The following is a 22,256-nucleotide window of genomic DNA, read 5'->3' as shown; positions in this document are numbered from 1 at the left end:
AATAAACCACATGAGACCAAAGAGAATCCATATTGCCAAACCAGCAAGCAAACCCTAATTCAGCTTCCTAAAAACACCCCACCAAAAAAAAAAAAAAAAAAAAAACTATATATGACACAATCAAATTACAAACAACAAATTTTCTAAGTTGACAAAAAAAAAAAAACATGGTTACATCCCATGATTTTTCGAGCAATTATGTTGTGTTGGTTCCTCAAGAGCTGAGTTTTCATAGTCTCTTTAAAATGTTGTGGAGCAATGAGATTGATAAAATGGGGTTTGTTCACAGCCAAAAGGACTGAGAAGATTATCTTCACAACAGATTGATGGTTGTGTTTTTCTCTCTTCTCTTGCAAAAAATTCTTATATTGTTCAGCAAAAAACTTGCCGAACTTGGTTCAATGGTCGAGTTTTACCTCAATTTGATCTCTTCTAATGGTGGTCTCTTTATGCTTTTCAGAAATTTCTATCAAGGTTTTACCTACTTTTCTTTTTCCTTTTCTATTATATTTATTTAGGTTGTATTTTTTTAATTCAACAACTATAGATGGAAGATCGAATCCTCGACTTTTAAAATGATAACATGTGCATTCATGACGTTATTTTAGTTTGGTTAATTTTTTTTGTTCTTCATATGACATGTATGCATGTTCTCCATTAACCTAATAATTTAACCTAGAGACTAGAGAGAGAAGGGTACTTGTGGAATTAGGGAGTTTGAAGATGTGCAATGACTTACCTTATTTAAACTTTCACATGTGGTTCATATGGAATAGATATTGCTCATTGCTCTATCTCATTGTTAACATTTGGGTAATGAACCATAGTACTTGAGATCAAACAACTAAATCATATATGAATTAGTGTATAATGAGGGTTTTAAAATCACCTGGGTTCAAGTTTAACACAAGAACTAAACACTACTGCTATTTATTTTGATTTTTTATTTTGTTTTCTACCTTTTAGGAGTGTTTTCAAAATTCAAGCCAAATTTTGAAAACTAAAATAGTAAATTTAAAAAAACTATTTTTTTTTCAAAATTTGGCTAAAAATTGAAATACTGATCCTAGGAAAGTCTAAAACCACACATCGATGTGGAAAATCAACTCATATAATTTTTTTAAAAAACAATCAATAAATAAAACACCAAGACCCCTTTTGGTAACAATTTGATTTTTTTTTTTAATTAAACCTATAAACAATCATTCCACTTCTAAGGTTCTTTTCTTTGTTATCTGCTTTCTACAATGTTTTTAAAAATCAAGCCAAGTTTTGATTTTATTTTTTTAAGGTAATTTTGAAAAAACTTTTGTTTCAGGTAATGAAATTTTTCTAAGAATTCAACTTTTTTTACTTAAAAAAAAAACCATTGTAACAAAATGGAAAGAAATGGTTTTCACTTTAAAGAGTTACCAAAAGGGACTTAAATGATTATTCAAATGAGAACTAGCTTGATGAACCAAAAGCTATCGATACTCGCATGTGACTTAAATAACATTTTTTTTTTTTGGAAAAAGAGTTTATAAAATTCAAAGGTTTGATTTTTTTTTTTTTTTCGAATTAATGTTTTGAAGGGAAGGTGGAAATCTCAAAACCAAAATCAGAGAAATTCATGTCATTCATTGGACAAATTAACACAAGAGTGGAACTTGACAGCAGCATCAAGCCAGGAGATTGCAGATATTTTTCTTCACTCACTGTCATGGCCTCAAAGCTTTCCTATGAGAATCATGCCTTTGTTAAAACCATAGTCCAAGATTACTGGAAGGTAATTTTTAGGGAAAAGTACATTTAGTTTATATTTAGTCTCTAAATTTTAAAATATTATACATTTAATCCTAGTTTGATTTCAATTTAATTTATAGGTTTCAAAATGTTGCATTTTTATCTTTGATATTTGAATTTTTCTTCAGTTTGGTCCCTATATTTTAATATTTACACTTTTAATCTCGATTATTCACTAAATACTCAAAATTTATGTTAATAAATTAAAAATCATTAAAAGAATTATAATTAATTAAGTTTTACTATTTTTATCACTTTTAAAATTAAATTTAAATTTTCACTTCATAATTATTTTTTATTAATTAATAGAAATTGACGTAAATGATTGAAAATGTGTATTTAATGAAAAATGATGTTAAAAATGTAAACTCTTGAATTCCAGAGACTAGATTAAAACGAAACTCAAATTTCAAATTTCAAAGGTAAAATTATAACATTTTGAAACTTAGGGACTAAATTGAAACAAAACTCAAAACTTAAAAGCTAAATGTGTAACATTTTAAAACTTATAGGTCAAATAGAAACCCAAAACCTAAATAGTAAAAAGATATTTTCCCTTAATTTCTAACTCTGATTAATTAGTTAGTTTTTCATCTCATTTAAATATTAGCTTAAACTCCTATTTTGAGTTCTATATTTCTTAATTTGTTTAATTTACGTCCATATAATTTCTATAAATCTTTTGGAGTACACTGTGATTTATGTTTCCAAAATATATAATAATAAAAAATAAATAATGAAAAATTTTATTGGAAAAATCAACAATAACAAACTAAAAAAGAAAATAAATTTAAGATTTATTAAAAGTAAACAAACTATATAACAATTCAGTTAAAGCACAAAATTTAAATCGAAATTGTATATAATTGAACAAAAAACTTTATGTTAATATAATGTTTTAAATATTTATTATGCATTTTATAAGTCAAAAGTGATAAAATAATGCTCTCATTTTATGTATGTGTTGTTTACAAAATTATTAGAATGAGAGAAGCATAGACAATAAACTAGGTAGAATGTGATGTTTTCAAACTTTATATACAACTTTAAAACATTCCAGAAAAAGGACAAATAATAAACAAGACATTGGTGGCCAAATATTTATTTATTACAAAAACTAGAAATAAAAAATTGAGGATGGAGTGATAAATTCTTTTTACCAAGTCTGTTTTCAAATATAGAAAAATGAACAAATTTATTTATAAATATAACAAAATATTATTGTCTATCAGTGATAAATAGTGATAGATATCTATGATAAACAATGATATTTTGTTATATTATTTTAAAATATATCAAACAATTTTGCAATTAAAAACCGTTACCCTTTTACCAAACTCATAATTATTGAAGTTTAAGTTAAAAGCAACTTTTCAAAAAGTTCTAAAATCTGAATTGAGAAAGGATAATTTGAATTGACTAAAATTATCCAATATTTATGGGGATTTTTTCTTCCAATATTATTATTTTTCATGTTATTTATCATTCATCATGTTGAGAAATATAATGGACACAAATGCTTGAAGTCTCTTCTTTTTCATTGTAATTTGTAAACTACCCATGGGTGTTCTTTTTCAATGCAGATGGAATTGATCGGATTCTATAATTTCTGGAATGGTAAGAATAAAATAATGAGTTATGTTTTTTTAAAAAAAAAAAAATCAATTTTCCACTTTTGCAATGAATTATGCATCCTAAGTTTGAATTATTTCTTTGAAACTTTAAACTAACCAAGGTGGTGTTTTTTCCACTCCAAAACGAACTCCTCAAAGTCTGTGACCAAGGGTAAAGAGAAGTTTAAGAACATGAAAGATAAAAATTATCAAAGTCTGTGACCAAGGGTAAAGAGATAAAAATTATTCTTACTGTGATGTTGTTAAGCTGAGACCAAATTAAAGTAATAACAACAAGTTTAAGAACATGAACTAGAAGATGAAGGAGGAAGAAAGAACACGAGAGAATTATAGTGGTTCAATCCCTAGATGGGATTTACATCCACTGTAGAAGGCCTTTGAAACTCTTTACTGATTCTTAGAACAAATTACAGGAGAATATGAAGAAGAGAAGAGGAATAACAAAGGAAACTCTACTCACTACAGCTCGTTCTCTCTTAATCACGAATACTCAAACTTGCAATAGAGAAAATAAAATGCTTCAGCCAGTTTCTCAGCTCCTTAGATGTATATATATGGACTTCTCCTCACCTATTTTCCATGCTCTATAATTCTGACGTCTTCAGGTGTAAAAGCTCAACCAATCGAAAGCATAGAAAAACATCTCAGTAACAAATTTAATAGAGGAATCGTCTATTCTTCCAGCTTAGCAGGTAAAGCCTAAATTGGCCAAACAAAGAGATGGATCTTTATCCCTTTCTTGTGGACTTTCAACTTAATAAAAAATTAAGATAAGCCCATATCTGCTTATGATGAAGAATAGTGACATGCCCAATTAGATCTTGGACCATGATGTATTAAGCAAGCAACAACACAACAATTTTCCACCTTGCTACATAATACATTAGTAAAAAGGTATCAGTATAAAAGGCCTTCCCCAAAACAACTTGTTCATAAAGAACCAACTTTGAGAGTCTTCAAGCAGATCTCGAGTTTCTATGTTGGTAATGTCTTTGTCAAAGCATCGGTGGCATTTTCAATAGATGCTATCTTCTCAACTCGGATTTTTCCTTCTTGTATAACATCTTTTATAAAGTGAAACTGACCATCGATGTGTTTAGTTCTCTCGTAATAAGTTTGGTTCTTTGACAGAAAGATTTCACTTTGGTTATCACAATGGAAACCAAATTATCTTTAAGATTGATCCCTAACTCTTTAGCGAATTCATCCAACCAAACAGCTTCTTTTAATGCATCAATTAGAGTCATATATTCTACCTCAATTGTTGAAAGTGCAACCACTGATTGTAGGGAAGATTTCTAGCTCACTGTGTTCTCATATAACATAAAAACAAGTCCTGATAATGACTTGCATTTATCTCTATCGGTTGCACAATCTGCATCAACAAAACCAGTGAGCACTTCTTGGATTATTTAAGTTTTTAGAGTATAAGGAGTCCATATGACACAGTACTCTTTACATACCTCAACAACCATTTAACTCCTTGTCAATGGTGTTTACCTGGGTTGGCCACAAATCTGCTAACAACACTTAAAGCATGAGCTAGATCTGGTCTTGTACAAACCATGAAATACTTGAGACTTCCTATTGCACTTGTATAAGGCACAGTTTTCATTTCATCCCTTTCTTCATCAGTTTGTGGTGAATGTTCAAGTGATAGCTTAAAATGAAATGCAAGAGGTGTAGAAATAGAAGTTTATTCATTCATTCTAAATTTTGTCAACATTTTCAGACAGTAAGCTTCCTTGAAAGCTTCTTAGTACCAAGTTCTCTGTTTCTAACAATACTAATTCCTAGTATTTTCTTTGATGGTCAAGATCTTTCATATCAAAAGTCCCTTTCAGCTCATCTTTTAGCTTATTCACTTCATGCCTATCAACACTAGAAACTAGCATATCATCAACGTACAACAACAAGAAAATTGAGTGTCCTCTAGCATTATATCTAAAGTATACACACTGATCCAACATACTTCTATTAAAACCGCAAGATAGCATAAAGCAATCAAATTTGAGATACCATTGCCTAGGAGTTTTCTTTATACCGTATAAAGATTTCTTAAGAAGACACACCTGATTTTCTGTTGCTTTTCTTGTGAATCCAGGTTGTTGATGCATGTAGATAGTTTCTTATAGGTCTCCTTGAAGAAATGTTGTTTTAGCATCCAATTGATCTAATTCCATGTTGAATTCAGTGATCAAAATGATAGCAACATTCTAATGGAGGTATGCCTAACAACCGATGGGAATATTTCATTATAATCCACCCCTTCTCTTTGTTTAAATCCTTTGACAATAAGTTTTTCCTTATACCTAAGAGAATTTGGCCTTAGAACATCATGTTTCAGTTTATAAATCCACTTACATTCGAGTAATTTCTACTTCTGTGGTTTGTCTACTAATTCTCAAATCTGATCTTTTATAAGTGAATCCATTTTTTCTTGCATTGCTTGCTACATTTATCACCATCTTTTGAACTCATTGTTGGGATTGGTATCCTAGTTCTCCCGGAGTCTCGTTGTTTTGTAAAGATACACATTGTTTAATGAATAAAATAAGCGTTATTTAATTTTGGCATTTACTCCTATCCAATAAACAAAGCTCCTTGGTTATCTTATGTGAACTTAAGCATGTATATGTGATATACAAGTAGATCATGTCTTAAGTAATAACCTAAATAGGTCTATGGTATAAGGATTGAGGTGGGATACCTAATCCTAGTGACACTACGGATACGACCCGCTTTGTAGAGGTTTGCAAGTATTGTAAACTACTACACATGGTAGATCCAAACCATTCATGTGGAGACGTGCGAGCAAGGGTGTCCTATACAAAGAGTTTGTATAAGACCTGGACCACGAGATGACTAGACTCTGTATAAAACGTCGTTGATACTAAAGACTTACATCTCACCTAAACGACGATAAGTGGCATGACCTTAATCCTGAGTGTTTTGGGAACTTCTGCCTTTGAGGGCGGTCCTTTGATTAGTATGGGTGAGAGTGGCCAGATTGCCAACTTAAACATGCCTACCTTTTTGGGGACTTATCTGATTTGAGAGCTAGGAACTCAATCCACAGATGGAATTCACTCCTTTCCCAGAGTAGGGATAAGTAGAGAGATTGTTCCTTAAGAGTTGATATTCGAGGCTTGAACATAGTGGCCACAGCTTCTCTTTAGAAGAGAAGACTCAGTCATAGTAGGACTATGACTTATGTTCATTAGAGGGATCATGGTACTTAAGGAGACAGATGTAACTACGGGGCATAACGGTTATGGCTCAGCTGTACTTACGAGCGATCTGTGAAGGGTTGTCGCACTCTGATTGGTTAAGATGGCACATAATATATCTATGGTAAGAAGAGTTCATTTATCAGTTTTTAGTGGAGTGCTTGGAAGTTAACGAATGGTGGATCCCGTGACTAAAGAGTTTAGTCAGTTATTCACATATCGTTGGAGCTTCGAGCTACAAGTCATGAGAGTCCCCTTGGTAACTCAATGGATTCAATTGAGGATCAGTTCTTGATGTTGATTTGAAATTGTTCAAATTAACAAGAGGTATTTGATTATATATGATATAATCAGTATGATGTATAAGATACATCTATTGGAGAATTGATGTAAATGAGATTTACATTAAGTACCATGGAATAGAAAAAGAACTATGGTTTATATGTTTCATGAGATGAAATATTAAAACTATAGGTTATAAATATAGTATGATAAGTTGGTTATCATTTATATTTATAATAATATTAATTATTGGATAATTAATTCTTTTTCTTTAATAACCAAGTGAATGGGTGATTATTGAATTCACGGTAACTGTGAGTTTAAAAAGAAAGTGGTTTTCCTATTTTGAAAAGAAGTTTTACAAACAGTTGAAAATTTTTTTGAGATTTTTTTCTTTCGACGCGAAGGATCTCACGGTAGTCATCAAGTAAATATGGATTTACTAAACGACAGCTAGGCGAGCTAAACAATCGTGCAGTGGCGAGCTAAACGACCGTGCAGTATTTACTAAACGATCGCATAGTTTTACTAGCGCTTCCCTAAGTAAACAATCGTGTAAAGTCTGTAGGCGAAAGACCGAGCTAAATGATGAGCTAAACGATCGCATAACTTTTGCTAGACGATCGCATAGCTTTATCTAAACGATTGGGCATCGACCTATACGATAGGTCTCCGCCATCTCCCACTTGTCCAATCGTGTACACGATCGGTGTTTCCTCCTTCGTCTATCTCATACCAAGTTCGAACAGAGCCCACCCTCTGGATTCTCACAACGAGAATACCAAGGTAGCTTTATTGGTAGTGTCAGACTCAACTCGACACCGTCGAGATTTTCTGGAGGTCATTCGTGTTGCTGAGGAGTTTCATGGCTGAGGTGATCGTTAAGAACGAGCGTGAAGTGTTCGTGCTGTGTTCGTTGCTGTGTTGCGGTCATATAGATCGAGCGTTCAAGGTTGTTGTTGTTCAAGCGTTCATAAGCAAGGAGCGTGAAGACGAGGCGACAAATGTTTGTAGCATTCTTCCTTGTTCATCTGTTGTTCATATTGTAATTTCTGTATGAATTGTGTAACCATTTGTTTGAAGTTGACTGTAAATGTATTATTCATTCATGATTGTAATTTGAAATTATCTTTCTTCTGCTGCTCATGGAAATCTCGAATCCAATTTCCTTCATTCATTAAAGGACAACAATTGACAAGATAAGTTGCTGCTGTCTCCAAAGCTTCCCTCCAAAAGTTCTTTGGTAAATAAGCATTTGATAAGAGACATCTTGTTTTTTCAAGCAATGTATGGTTCATCCTTTCATTCTGTTGTGGAGTTCCTTTAACTGTCAAATGCCTTTGAATGCCTTCTCTTTCATACAAAAGTTCGAATTCATTATTTAAGAATTCCAAACCATTATTTGTTCTCAAAGTCTTCAACTTCTTATCAATATGTTTTTCAACCAGATTCTTCTATTCAACAAGCTTTCTGTACATCTCAGTTTTACTCCTCAATAGATATGTCCATACTCTCATCAAGAAGTCATCAACTATTGACAAAAAATATCGAGATCCACCAATGATTGGTGTTTGTTCTGGCCCTCATAAGTCAACATGAGCATATTCCAAACACATTTGGAAGTATGCAATCCTTTTGTAACGACCCGACTCCCTAGGACTCAAGCTAGGCCGTTACTAAATGCATGGATGCATGAAAATTAAAACGACATTGTTTTTATAGTGAAATAAATGCTATTAAATAACGTAACTAAAAAGATTTGCATTAAATTCATATATTTAATATCTAATGATAGGGTACCCATCAATCATAAATGGAAACAAATAAATCTGAAAACAAAACTTCATAATAGTCTCAAATCTCAAAACTGAAAATTTAAAACATAAAAGAAATATTAGAATATGAACGGAAGCATTTAAATTGGTCCCAGTAACTGGATCACGGATTCTGCTTGTCAATCGTCGATGCACCTCTACCCTTACCTGAAACAACAACATGAGAAATGATGAGTATAAAAATACTCAGTAAGTAACCCTACTACTGGTGTCAGACTAGGCATCTATGTCCTCTAGATGCCTTCCTCTGGTGGGGCATAAATGTCCTTTCTAGTCCCCATAGGATACATATCAACATGCAAAACTAACCTCTCATCCTATTGTAGTTAAGTATATCCACTACCTTTAGTAAGTCCCGTAGGAACCACAACCTCTGGTGATCCCGAAGAAGATACCACCTCTAGTGAATCCCGAAAGAAACACAACCTCTGGTGAATCCTGAAGGATAACACCACCTCTAGTGAATCTCGAAGGAAACATAACCTCTGGTAAACCCCGAAGGATAACACTACCTCTAATGAATCCCGAAGGAAACACAATCTCTAGTGAATCCTAAAGGATAGCATCACCTCTGGTGAATCCCGAAGGAAATACAACCTCTAGTGGGTAACAACTAATAGTAAGGATGCTACTACTACTGCAACATCATAGCAGGGCTCTATAACATACATGTACATATACCTCAAATTCTTAGATCAAATATAATCTCATAGGATAACCTATACTCATCTCACGCTAGCATTTAAACATAATCTTATAGAATACACATACTCATCCCATGCTAGCTTTCAAACATAATCTCATAGGATAACACATACTCATCTCATGCTAGTGTTCAAACATAATCTCATAGAATAACACATATTCATCTCATGCTAGCGTTCAAACATAATCTCATAGAATACACATACTAATTTCATGCTAGCGCTCAAACATAATCTCATAGAATAACACATGTTTATCTCATGCTAGAAATCAAATATATATGCACATTTAATCCCTCCGGTCCTCATATCGAAGAAGACGTACATCAATCATACTATCAACCAATCATGTTACTAATCAGTCATACTATCAACGTATCTTACTAGCATACACCTAGTGTTTGGCCCGTGAACATTTTCCAGTAGTAAGATTACTTACCTCAAAATTAGGTCCAGATGTTCAGCAGTCCAAACTTTATTTTATCTTGAATAAAATCCTTTAATAAATTCCTAAATGTTAACCAAGTTTAATTTCAACATTAGGGGCTAATTTCAAACCAAGTTACCCAAATCCAAGTTGGTGTTCAAGAATACCATAGAAACCACAAGTCTTACCAAAACACTTGTCGAAAACAAGCTCGAACCCTGCACAGTCGCTTCAACAGTTTCCCAAACCCAAATCTAAAGCCAAAAAAATTATAATTCAGATAAATTTAAATTTCATCTAATGGGTATCTTCAAATTTTACCCAAAACTTCACAAATACCTCTAAACTCACCCAAAAAACCCAAAGTTTACCCAAAACTCCACTACAATGCGAGATCCGGTAAATGGCAACGGGGAAGGAAGTGACTGGGCACTGGAAAGTAGTGGCTAACTGGCGGAAGAAGCTGACGGCACGGACGCACAAATCGACGTGCCTGGAACCTTTCAGAGGTGCGACACGTGGCGTTTGTGATAGAAGCACCACGGCTAAAGGCGGTGCGAAGGGAGAGACGACGAGGTGTGGGTTTCCAGTCGCACGGGTCTGCAGTTGGAGAGGCATGAAGTGATGTTGGCGACTACGTCCAGTGGGAGGAGCGATGCAAGCGGAACGAGCGATGCGGTTGGGAGAGACAAACGACACGAGGGTGAGGGTTCAGAGAGGAGAGACACGAGAGATGGGGGCGTTCGGCGAGGATTGCAGAGGGAGGTGGGGGAGAGATTTATTTTATTCTTTCCATCTAGACACACCCAATTATAAAATATATATATATATATATATATATATATATATATAAATTCCTTTCCTCTTCCTCTTCAAAACCAAATTCCAAAATTAAAAGTCAATTCCCCAATTTAAATTTAATTCTCAATAATCAAAACTGAATTTCTAAAATTCCAAAAATGTCCTCAAATATTAGAAGATATTGAAATTACATTAGAACAAAAATTCGGGGTGTTACACCTTTAGCAAAGGATACTCTGGTTGATTTGACATAGATGCAGTGTTCGCATATATCAAGATTTCTATTGATGTAGTTCCCAGTGGCTCTTATTTATAGAGGTGTTTGAGACGATTATCACTAATATGCCCTAACCTCTGACGCCACACATTTTCTTCAACTTGTTTTTTCTATGAAACATTAGCAGTGAAGCCTACTATTGTGTGCCCTTCCAAAAATATACAGACCATGTAGAAGCTTTCCTCTCAACTTCACCATCACCCCCTTTATTACTTTAATGGTTACCATTTTCAAGCTTACAAAAGTAGCCTGTTGTGTCAAATACACCAAAAGAAAGAATGTTTCTCTTCAAGTATGGAACGTACCTAACAGAGGTGAGTTCTCTAACTTGGTTATCAAACATTTTCGCTTGAATAAATCATATTCCTTTGATACTGCATTCATGATGGTTCCCTAAGAGTACTTTGCATTCATTGATCTTTTTGAAGTTTTGAAACCAGTGGCGATTGAGACTCATATGGAAGGAACACCCTGAGTCAAATATCCATTCAGCTTTAAATTTTCCATATAAAGCCATCAACACTTCAGTATCTTGATAATTTTCAATTACATTAGCATTCTGAGACACATCTTCTTTCTTATTTTCGTTCTTCCTTTTATTCTTCAATTCAAAGAAATTCTTCCTAATATGGCATTCTTTATAACAATAGAAGCATTTCTTCCCTTTTCCTTGAGATTCTGATCTACCACAGCTAGTTTTCTTGTTTGATTTCTTTCAGATCTGCCCCTAGCCATTAAGACTTCATGTTCTTTTTCCTTAGCCTTTTTCAGTTTCAAATCTCTAGACCTTAAAGAATTTAACACTATGTCCATTGTGATACTATATCTCTACCATATTTTATTGCCATTTTAGTTTCATTAAAAAAAAAAAAAGAATTCAACAAAATTTTTGTTTTATTCTCATCAGACATAGTTTCTCCTATGTTGCTAAGATCTAGTAGGACTCGATTATATTCATCAAGACTATATTCAAGATCTTCAGCTAGATCCAAACTCAAAGAATCTCTTCTTAATATATAATTTATTAGTAAGAGATTTTGTAAGGTAAATTGAATCAAGTTGCTTCCATACCTCAACTACTGTATTTGCATCATTGACTTGCCTTAGAACATTGTTTGCCAAATATAAAATAATCGTACTGTAGGTGATCTCTTTTATTTCATCAATCTCTTCAGGTTTCATGGTGGTTATAAGATCAATCTTCTCATCTAAAGCCTTGGCCACTTTCTATTGTACAAGCAGTGCCCTCATTTTCTTCTCCCATAGTGAAAAATCACTCTTCCCATCAAAACACTCGATCTGAAATTTGGTCGCCATGGACGTAAATTGCGATAATATTCCAAGAAGCCAAGTTTATAAGGGCTCTGATACCAATTGTTATTGTGATGTTGTTAAACTAAGACCAAACTAAAGTAATAACAACAAGTTTAAGAGCATAAACTAGAAGATGAAGGAGAAAAAAAAACATAAGAGAATTACAATGGTTCAATTCCTAGATGGGATCTACATCCATTGTAGAAGGCTTTTGAAACTCTTTACTAATTCTCATAACAAATTACAGAAGAAGATGAAGAAGAGAAGAGGAATAACAAAGGAAATTCAACTCACTACAGCTCGTTCTGTCTCAGTCGTCAATACTCACACTTACGATAGAGAAAATAAAATGCTTCAGCCAATTTCTCAGCTCCTTAGATGCATACATATAGACTTCTCCTTGATTCTTTTTCATGCTCTATAATTCTGACGTCTTCATGTATAAAAGCTCACACAATCGAAAGCATAAAAAACACCTCAGTAACAAACTTAGTGGAGGAATCTTCTATTCTTCCAGCTCAGCAAGTAAAGCCTAAATGGCCAAACAAAGAGATGGATCCTTATCCCTTTCTTGTGGACTTTTAACTTAATAAAAAAATTAAGATAAGCCCATATATGCTTATGATGAAGAATAGTGACAGGGCCAATTAGATTTTGGACCATGATGTATTAAATGAAACAATATAATAATTACTCGTTTTGAGTTGCAATATGGAAAGAGTAAATACAAAGGTAATGTATGCAAGCAATTAAAGTTAAAAGAAAAACAGTAAAGTAAATGTCGTAAAAAGGCCATGAAAGAAATAAGAGATACCAAATCATTTCAATTGTTAGGGGAAATTGTGCCCACCTTGCACCCACAATTTGCCTACGCAACTAAACTCGTACACAACCTGGCATGCGGCTCATACGTTTGCATCTTGGTCTTTCAAGAATATATGGGTTAAGTTGTGTGAGATCAAGCTGCATCCACAATCTACTCTAATCAACACTTAGCAACATAAATCAAATTCAGCACACTTCCAGATACGTTTAGGAGCCTAAGAAATTAAACATATTTTTCTATGGCTTGCCATTAAATAATGGATTATTGTTTATTTTATAAGTTATATTAAATGTTGTTGTTTACAAGTCTACTAAAAAAAATTCATACAAGAAAATTCATTGAAGTAAGTTTTATTCCTACAAAAATAAAAGTTAAAAAACATATACAGATTTTCAAGAGAAGCACACGACAAATGCATTCATCCTTCAAGATAAAACATCCAACCCAAGCATCATCCTCGTCGTCTTCAGAGGAACAGAAATGTTTGACGCAAATGCATGGTGTACAGACATCGACCTATCATGGTACGAGTTACCCGAGAAGGGTAAAATCCATGGTGGTTTTATCAAAGCTCTTGGCTTGCAAAGGAAAACCGGTTGGCCCAAGGATATAAAACCTGACCCGGACCGACCGGTGGCTTATTATTTCATAAGGGAGCAGCTAAAGGAGTTGTTACGGCTGAACCACGGTGCCAAGTTCATCATCACCGGCCATAGCCTAGGTGGTGCTCTTGCCGCTTTGTTTCCTTCCGTTCTTGCCTTACATGAAGAAACACGGCTTCTAAACAGGTTTTCTCTCTATACATTTTTTTTTTTTTAAATTGCATTGTTGTTAGTGTTTGATATTCAATTTCATTTTATTATTGTTTTTTGAGTTTTTTAATTAAGTTTATCATATGCTTTTTTTTCTTTCGATGTTTAGAGGGATCCTAAAATGATCAAAATCATTTTTTTCATTTTTTAAATTATTTAAAAAATGCTTATAATTATTCAAAATCAATTTTATAGTATGCAAATTATGTTTAAAAGTATAAAACCAAACATTAAATTGACTTTGAGTGATTAAATGTATGTTTTTAAGTGTTCTTGAGCCACTCAAAAGTGATTTTAATAAATTCAAAATCATTAGGAAGCGGTGAACTGGAATTGTCATGGTAGAGAGAAGCTTTGGGTTTGAAAGTTGTTTTTATATGGTCCATATACCTTAACATTGTTTAAAATATGTCAATAAGGGTCTGTTTGGATTGACTTAAAATAAAGTTTTAAAAAACTCATTTTTATTTAAACATTTTTTATAAAAACTGATTAAGTGTGTGTTTGAAATATATTTTGAAGTGTTTAACTTACAAATAAGTCATTTTGGAAGAAAATGAAGTGTTTGGTAACCATTCAAAATAACTTTTCAAGTGTATTTTAATTAGTTTTTATCAAGAGTGTTTAAATAAAAATGAGTTTTTTGAAAGAAAAAAGAATAGTTTTTTTCTCAAGTCGATCCAAATGAGTCCTAAAATACACTTAAAAAACTATTGTGAGTAGTTGTCAAACACTTCAATTTCTTCCAAAATGACTTAATTTTTAAATAAATACTTAAAAATGTATTTCAAACACACTCTAACAATTATATGTGGGTCTAAGCAAATCTATGATGCTTATTGTAAATAGTTATATTGGGAGCTAATAATTAAAAAAATGCTAGTTTTGTAAAGTGAAAACTTGAAGATACTATTTCGGACAATTTCTCAATTTAGTGCTTTCTAGTTTTATTTTATTTATTTTATTTTGTTTAACAAATGAAGAGTACTTATAGATTAAGTATTTCTATTTAATGAATGTTAATCATAGTCATAGATATTTTTTTTAGAAAGATAATCATAGTCATAGATTGATAATGTTGATTTTGGTATCATTAAGAGTGATTAAAGAAACATCTTACCCTTAAACTAGTTTTTGTACTGATTTGGTTCGTGTAACTAAAGTATAATTGTATAAAAAATTAAATCATTTAAAATTTGAAAACATATATTTATGACTAAAATTTTATCATAATTTATTTTTACTATTGCAAGCCGAAACCCAGTTGATGTGTAAGCCTAAGTCTAGTTTGATTTATATAATTGAATTACACAAATTTAATATTAAAATTAAATTTTATTAAGTGCTATTAATATTTTTCTAATTCAAAATTAATTAACCTAATATTGTAACTAGTTTTTCTGTCCATTGCTTTTAATGATAATTAATTGAAATCATATATTGATGATACTAAAAAAACGTTCAAAAGAATCTAAAAATACAAAGTTCTCATTTTTTTTTCCCACCAAAACAATTTTTTTTCCTTTCAATTTAATGACTATAAAAAACTGTCACTATTTAATGATGGTTAAGTCTAATCATAAATTATCTACACAAAAAAACTGTCATAATAGCAAAAAAAGAATTCGAAATTTTCCATCTTTTCCTGCCAAAACCACGTTTTTTTTTTTTTGTTTTCTCATATTTAATAACTATTATTTCTAGTCATAAATGAGTGATATGAAAAAACTATCATAGATTTTGAAAAATCCAAAAAAACTTCATTTTTTTTCCTGCTAAAAAGGCGTGATTTAGGCTTTAATGACTGTTTTTCTCTCTTCTGTCTATTTTTGTTAATGTTTATATGTCATTAGAAGTCCATTTTGTTGTAGTGTGACATGAGCATTAAGAGATTGTTGAAGTTATTGAAAAGTATCTTTTATACATAAATTTGAAAGCTTAAGTTCCTATTAGGACTTTTTCAAAGTACATGAACTGATCTTAATTAAAAGTTCAATGACTTATTATCAACGTCTTTGATAGATACATAAACCAATTACATATATACAACCTTAAAAGTTTATGGAGTGAACTTGTAATGTTAAGGAAAAATTCTTGATGGTTAGATCTAGAAATCATACTAACAAACAAGATCCACATAACTTAGTCTCAAAAATCCATAAACTTGTTTGAAATCAACTAAAGAAACTAAAAACTATAGATTGCCTTAACAATTAAGTATCTCGAGGTAAGGAAAACCATTCCTTACTTGCTAAGATCTAATTTAATCCGCAAGTAAGAACGACCAAGACAAGATTGAATAATTCTAAGCATGCAACCTAAACTACAGAATGAAACTTGTTCCTCATTATATTATATATTCATTTAATGCAATTTGACTTCTTTCAGATAACTTGATTTTAACTTTGATTTATCATAAATGTACTTGAAAATGTGATTATGTCATCTTTGTTCATATCAATTTAGCTTGTACAAAATGAAATATTATTGATGTGTTTAGTTAATTACATTAATTTGGTAATGAAGGCTTCATGGGATCTACACTTTTGGGCAACCTAGAGTTGGAAATGATAAGTTCAACAAATTCATGGAACGATTGCTACATAAACATGGTTGTAGGTACTTCAGATTTGTTTATAGTAATGACATAGTGACTCGATTGCCAACAAATGATCCAAATTTCATATTCAAACACTTTGGTACTTGCCTCTACTTTAACAGTTGCTACAAAGGAAAGGTAATAACAATAAATCTTCCTTTTCAACTTAAATTTTACTTTTGCATCTTCTAGTTTATACTTTTGAGTTTAATTAGAATGGCAGGACAAGTTGCAAATATAGCAATTAGGTTCAAAGTATTAGCAAATATAACCAAATACAAATATAGCAAAGTTTAACTAATCCATCTCTCAACGTCTATCAATAATATATCATATCGTTAGATATCAGCAATAGGATCTAACAATTGTCTTCAACGATGAAGTCTGATCGATTTTGGTATATTTACAACTCTTTACAATGTTACTATACACTTAATTATTAATCTTAAAAGTGCTACTTATTACAATTACCCCTATAATTATATGTATATCATGGTAAGTCTCAACATGTAATACCACTTTCTTCCTCTTTCATATCAACAATCTATAGATTGAATCATATAAAAAGGCTAAAATATATGTACTTTAGATTCTTAATGGATAGGTTTTGAATTTTCAAATTTGCTCTTAATATTTTAATTTTTTTCTATTTCATCCTTGATCAACCCAATGGATTACAATAAGCATAGTAATCACTTTTGACATGTGTGCTTCACCTTTTGGAATATTCACAATTATGGTTACTATTTTGTTTTAAGAAACATTATAATACTAGATATGCACCACACAAGAAAACTAATAGGTTAAAATATAGATTTAGTCGCTCAAAGACTTTTAGATCCGACCTATCTAAATGTAAAAATAAATTTAAGTCTCGTTTGATAAGGTTAACGTGTTTAATTTTATTATCTTGAAAATTGTGTTGTTAATTATTTCTTCACACAACCTCTTTATTATGCTTTTCACCCAAGGAAACATTCGAATTTTTCGCCCAAACTTTAGAGAAAAAAAGATGTAACTTTGAAAAAGTAGATAACAAAGTAATCAAAGAAACTCATATGTGGAAGTAGTGTATAAAAACTAAAATTTTAAAAATCGTAAATAAAGACTCCGTTTGGTAACCATTTGGTTTTTTATTTTTTGTTTTTGAAAATTGATTCTATAAACACTACTTTCATCTTCAAATTTCTTCCTTTGTTATCTACTTGTTACCAATGGTTTAAAAAACTAAGCCAAATTTTGAAAACTAAAAAAAAAAATTGCTTTTTAAAACTTTTTTTTTTTAGAATTTGATCAAGAATTCAACCATTATATTTAAGAAAGATGTAAATCATTGTAAGGATTGGAGAGAAAATATGTTTAATTTACAAAAATAAAAAATAAAAAACGAAATGATTACAAAATGAGACAAAAAAAAAAAAATAACTGTATTGCATGTGATTATACTAGACAACTCAATTTGCTTATATATACAATGACAGGAAGTTGAAGAAGAGGCCGTTAAAAACTACTTTTCATTTTGTGGAGTGATACAACATTTTTTTGTTGCATTATTGGAGCTGTTTAGAATCTTTTTGATTCCTTACGTTGGAGGACCGAATATACAGAAACTTGGTTACTGAAGGCAATTAGAGTTTATTAGTGTCGTGTTCCATTTCTATTTCCCAGGTATAAGTAGCTCACAATATGCAAGACTATGTTCAATCTAACTAGGTTGGGGATCCCAACATCTTTTTATCAATCTTCAAGATAATGTTATTGTAGAGAGTTTCATTTTGTCATATGATGAGTCGTTGTTACGATATCGTAGAACGATACCAAGGAGACGATTTTTTAAAAATTGATGTGTAACTTTGCTGATAAATTCTTTTCTTTTGCCTTTTCCGACCAACTTAATCGAGGCTATCGTTTTCGTTATGTTATCTTTACCTCTTTCTTTTTTTTTTATTCTAACTTAACAATCATGTCCGACCATACCAACTAGGGGTGATCATCGGACAGTCAGAATTCGATTTTTCCGGCCAGACCGCCCCGAACCGATCAGAATCGTTTGCGAATATGTCCAAACCGGTTCCAACCATCGACTGACCATAAACCACGGACGGTCAGTCGGTTTGGTCAGTTTTGGTGGGGTTTTGTTTTTTTTAATTTTTTTTCTTTACTTTAAAAGAAATTATATTTATTTATTAAAATCTTAAGAAAAATGCTATTTAGGTAGAAAGTTATTATTTAGTTATAAATCATTATCGTTATAAATAACAATTTTTAATACAAAATAAAAAAATCAACTATTTTTATTAACTTCCTATCAATCTATGTTTAGTTTTCTCTCTTTAATTTGTGATTGTGATTTAGAATTCAAGATACTATTTCACATTTTATTATTTTATACTTATGGAATAGAGCTAGCCTAGAAGGTATTAAAAATAAGATATTGATATGATTTGATTTTGACAAACCCTTAATATTAACAATTAACATGTCCATTGTTTGAGATTGTTGTATTTGTTTGCTTCGCTTAATTGCTTAAGAGAACCTTTAATACATATTACATATATATTTGAAAACAAACAAAACTAATATGAGAGTCGAGAATGTACATCACAAATAGAAATTATCACATGACACATAGTCACATACAATCAATTAGAAATTACAACATTAAGTCAATTGTCCAAATACAACTCAATTACAATAAAACATAAAGTCAATTTGTCAAATACAATCAAATTACAATAAAATCAAATGATAAATGTTTAATCGATAATGGACAACTTTTGCAAAATCTGGAAGGTCTTGAATGTCTTTTTCATTGTTCATTAACCGCTCTGAATCCTTATATAATTAAGATTAAGAAGAGAAAGACAACCTCATTAAAATTTTAATCTAACCAAGTTACAACTACAAAATACAAATGATGAACGAATACCTTCCTTTCAAATAATGAAGCTTCTTCCATATCATGCTGAATTTCAAGATCTATTGGACCAGAATTTAGCCAATTTTGAGTACAAATGAAGCCTCCACTATTTTTGGAACCAATGAACAACGTGATGAATCAATAACACGTCCTCCTGTACTAAAAGCCAACTCAGACGCTACAGTAGTTATTGGAATTGCCAAAATATCTCTAGCCATACGACTGAGAACCTCAAACCGATGACTATTCCTCTTCCACCATTGAAGTATGTCAAAATCACCTTCATTCTTAACATTCGCTTCCAACAAATAAATATCAATCTCTGACCTCTGTTCGAAATGTGTGGTCTCATCGCCTTCAAAATCAAGATCAATTGTATCATAGACAAAGTCTTCACCCACCTTTTCAGTTGGATCACAATCAATCATGGTCTCCGAGGCTGAGACAATTGGTGTATTAGTAGTAGTACTCTCACTCCCACTCCCATTCCTATGAGTAATACTGTACTCATGAAAGAGACGTCTACAATATTGTTCCACTACATTTCCCATAGATTTGGCAACCTCTGGCCTAAAAAATTTTTTAAGGTAAAAAGATACAAACTTTAACTTTTTTCGAGGATCTAGCACAATAGCAACATACAACAATAGATTATTTTTTTCATTGTTCCCCCAATACTTCTCAAATTTGGCCTTCATGTTATTGGTCATTTCAACTAACATTTCATTTGCACTACCAGCATTCAAACATATACAATTCTGAACCACTGTAATCTAATGAAAAACCATATTTGAAGTGGTGTACAAAGACCTTGAAATTTTCAATATCACATCATAAAAAACCTTTAAAAACCTAATCAACATCTTAGCATTTGTCCAATCTTCCTTATTTGGTGACAAATTGTGTCTATAAGAAGCATCTTCATCTTTTAATCAATCAAAAGCCTTTTCAAACTTCACAGCTGCCTCAAGTATCAAATATGTAGAGCTCCATCTAGTGGGACATCAAGACACACATAACTCTTACAATAAATTTTTTCAATTTCAATGCACTTTTTAAATTTTAAAAAAAAAAAACATACAGGAGAAGATCTTATAAATTGTACAACATATCAAATCCTTTCAATGCAATCATTATGTTCCTTAAAAGCATCACATACTATGAGATTTAATATATGAGCATAACAACGAACATGCATAAATTCTCCACCAAACAATAATCCCTTATTGAATCTTTTCAGAAAATAAGTAATGGCAATGTCATTCGAACTTGCATTATCAACGGTCAAAGTCATTACCCTTTCAATGCCCCAATCCTTCAAATTCTTTTCAATGGTTTTACCAATAGTATCACCTTTATGATTCTCAATTGGATAAAAACTAAGTATCTTTTTATGTAATCTCCACCCAGAATCTATGAAATGGTCAATTAGTACCATGTAATTTATATTTTGTCTCGATGTCCAACAATTCGTAGTGAGAGAAACTCTATACTTCTTGTTCACAAACATGTCTTTCAAATACTTTTTCTCATTAACATACAACTTAAGCACATCTCTAACCATAGTAAACCGAAATGGAATAACAAATCTAGGTTGACTTGCACATGTTAATCTATCGATAAATTTCTTAAATCCTTTACCCTTTACAAACTTGAATGGCAATTCGTCAACAAATACCATTTCAACCAACGCTTCCCGAAAACTCTCTAAACTATATGACTCACATACAAGTTGTGACGTATTATCCCCAAAATTGTCTTTGACTTTAGTTTTGAAAGCTAATATCATTTGGGTTGGATCTCTCTTTTTCTGGTAAGAGTATTTTTTACAATTTTCCAAATGATTCTTCATAGTCCCAGTACCATTACGTTTGGAATGACATGCATAGACAACTCCATAGTACTTACATTGAGCATGATGGTCTTTAGCCTCTCAAAATGATCCCAAACTATGGATTTTTTCATGGACATTCCTTCTTTTTGGTGGATTTAGAATATCTGATGTCTCATTTTCTGAATCAACATCAATGATATTTGTATTGGCATCCGTTTTTTCTGCATCTCATTTATTTTTTGAAGTATCAGTTGCAGTTCTATCAAACTCCATATCCGTTGAATCCATGTAGTTGAACCACAATATGTCAGATGTCAGTATCACACAATTCACAAAAACTCAAAGTATTTCAGCTTTACATAAACTCAGCAAGATTGTTAAGTTCATGCACAGGCTTGGACAATTGTTTTAAAAAACTAATTTCTATCTTTGTTTTCAAACTGATTTCCATTTTTTTTACCACTGTGTACAATCTACAATACATTAGAATCAGTCAATCACTACCTACATATCCATAAATCAAACTAATTTCCATTGAAACGGCTGGAATCTACAATCTACAATACATTGAAACGGTTGGAATGTAAGATATCAAGATGAAGATACAGACCTGCGAAAGAAAGAAGAAAGTTGGACTGGAAGTCTACCGGTTGGAACGACGTGCGTGCGGAGTGGAACAACGGCGTTCGTGCGGCGCGGAAGAAAGAAGAAAGTTGGAACGAAGTCTGCCGGTTGTGGCTGACTAGAGTTCGACGGCTGGAACGAAACCTGCGGCTGGAAGTCTCTTTTTGGAAAGAGAAAAAAAAAGTTAATGTTTGAAACTCCTAGTAACAAATTATAGTTTGAAGGCTTGATAAGAGAGGTTATAAGGTATTTGTTTTGGTATAAAAGAAGAATACTCATACTATGTGGAACTTAGGACAATTGTGTTAATTGAAAAGATAGCTTATGTAAGGTGATTGTATGTGAATTTCAT

At 31.8% G+C, this 22,256-nt stretch overlaps 2 protein-coding genes across 4 annotated transcripts; one reads left to right on the top strand and one right to left on the bottom strand.

Annotated features, from left to right (window-relative positions):
- The first annotated feature begins 221 nt into the window (after positions 1–221).
- On the top strand, positions 222–16,767 carry LOC120089150 (triacylglycerol lipase OBL1-like). Its single transcript, XM_039046564.1, has 6 exons — positions 222–474; positions 1,575–1,768; positions 3,369–3,402; positions 13,504–13,903; positions 16,547–16,664; positions 16,750–16,767. The coding sequence occupies exons 1-6, from the start codon at positions 327–329 to the stop codon at positions 16,765–16,767; spliced, it is 912 nt and encodes a 303-aa protein (XP_038902492.1). The 5' UTR covers positions 222–326.
- LOC120088747 lies at positions 8,690–10,693 on the bottom strand. 3 transcript variants are annotated; one of them, XR_005485020.1, is made up of 4 exons: positions 10,249–10,693; positions 10,086–10,151; positions 9,910–9,980; positions 8,690–8,913 (listed from the first exon to the last, which is right to left on the bottom strand). XR_005485020.1 is itself a non-coding variant. In XM_039046182.1 (3 exons), exons 1-3 carry the CDS (start codon positions 10,513–10,515, stop codon positions 8,710–8,712), a joined length of 537 nt encoding a protein of 178 aa, XP_038902110.1. In that variant the 5' UTR covers positions 10,516–10,693; the 3' UTR covers positions 8,690–8,709. The 3 variants fall into 3 exon arrangements, 1 of the variants encoding a protein (XP_038902110.1); XR_005485019.1 differs by having other exon boundaries at positions 8,690–9,980; XM_039046182.1 differs by lacking the exon at positions 9,910–9,980.
- Positions 16,768–22,256: the final 5,489 nt, after the last annotated feature.

This window comes from Benincasa hispida, chromosome 10 (assembly GCF_009727055.1).
Source record: "Benincasa hispida cultivar B227 chromosome 10, ASM972705v1, whole genome shotgun sequence".
NCBI classification, from domain to species: Eukaryota; Viridiplantae; Streptophyta; class Magnoliopsida; order Cucurbitales; family Cucurbitaceae; genus Benincasa; species Benincasa hispida.
Note: the sequence above shows the minus strand (reverse complement) of the source record. Positions and strands in the feature narration are given on the sequence as shown.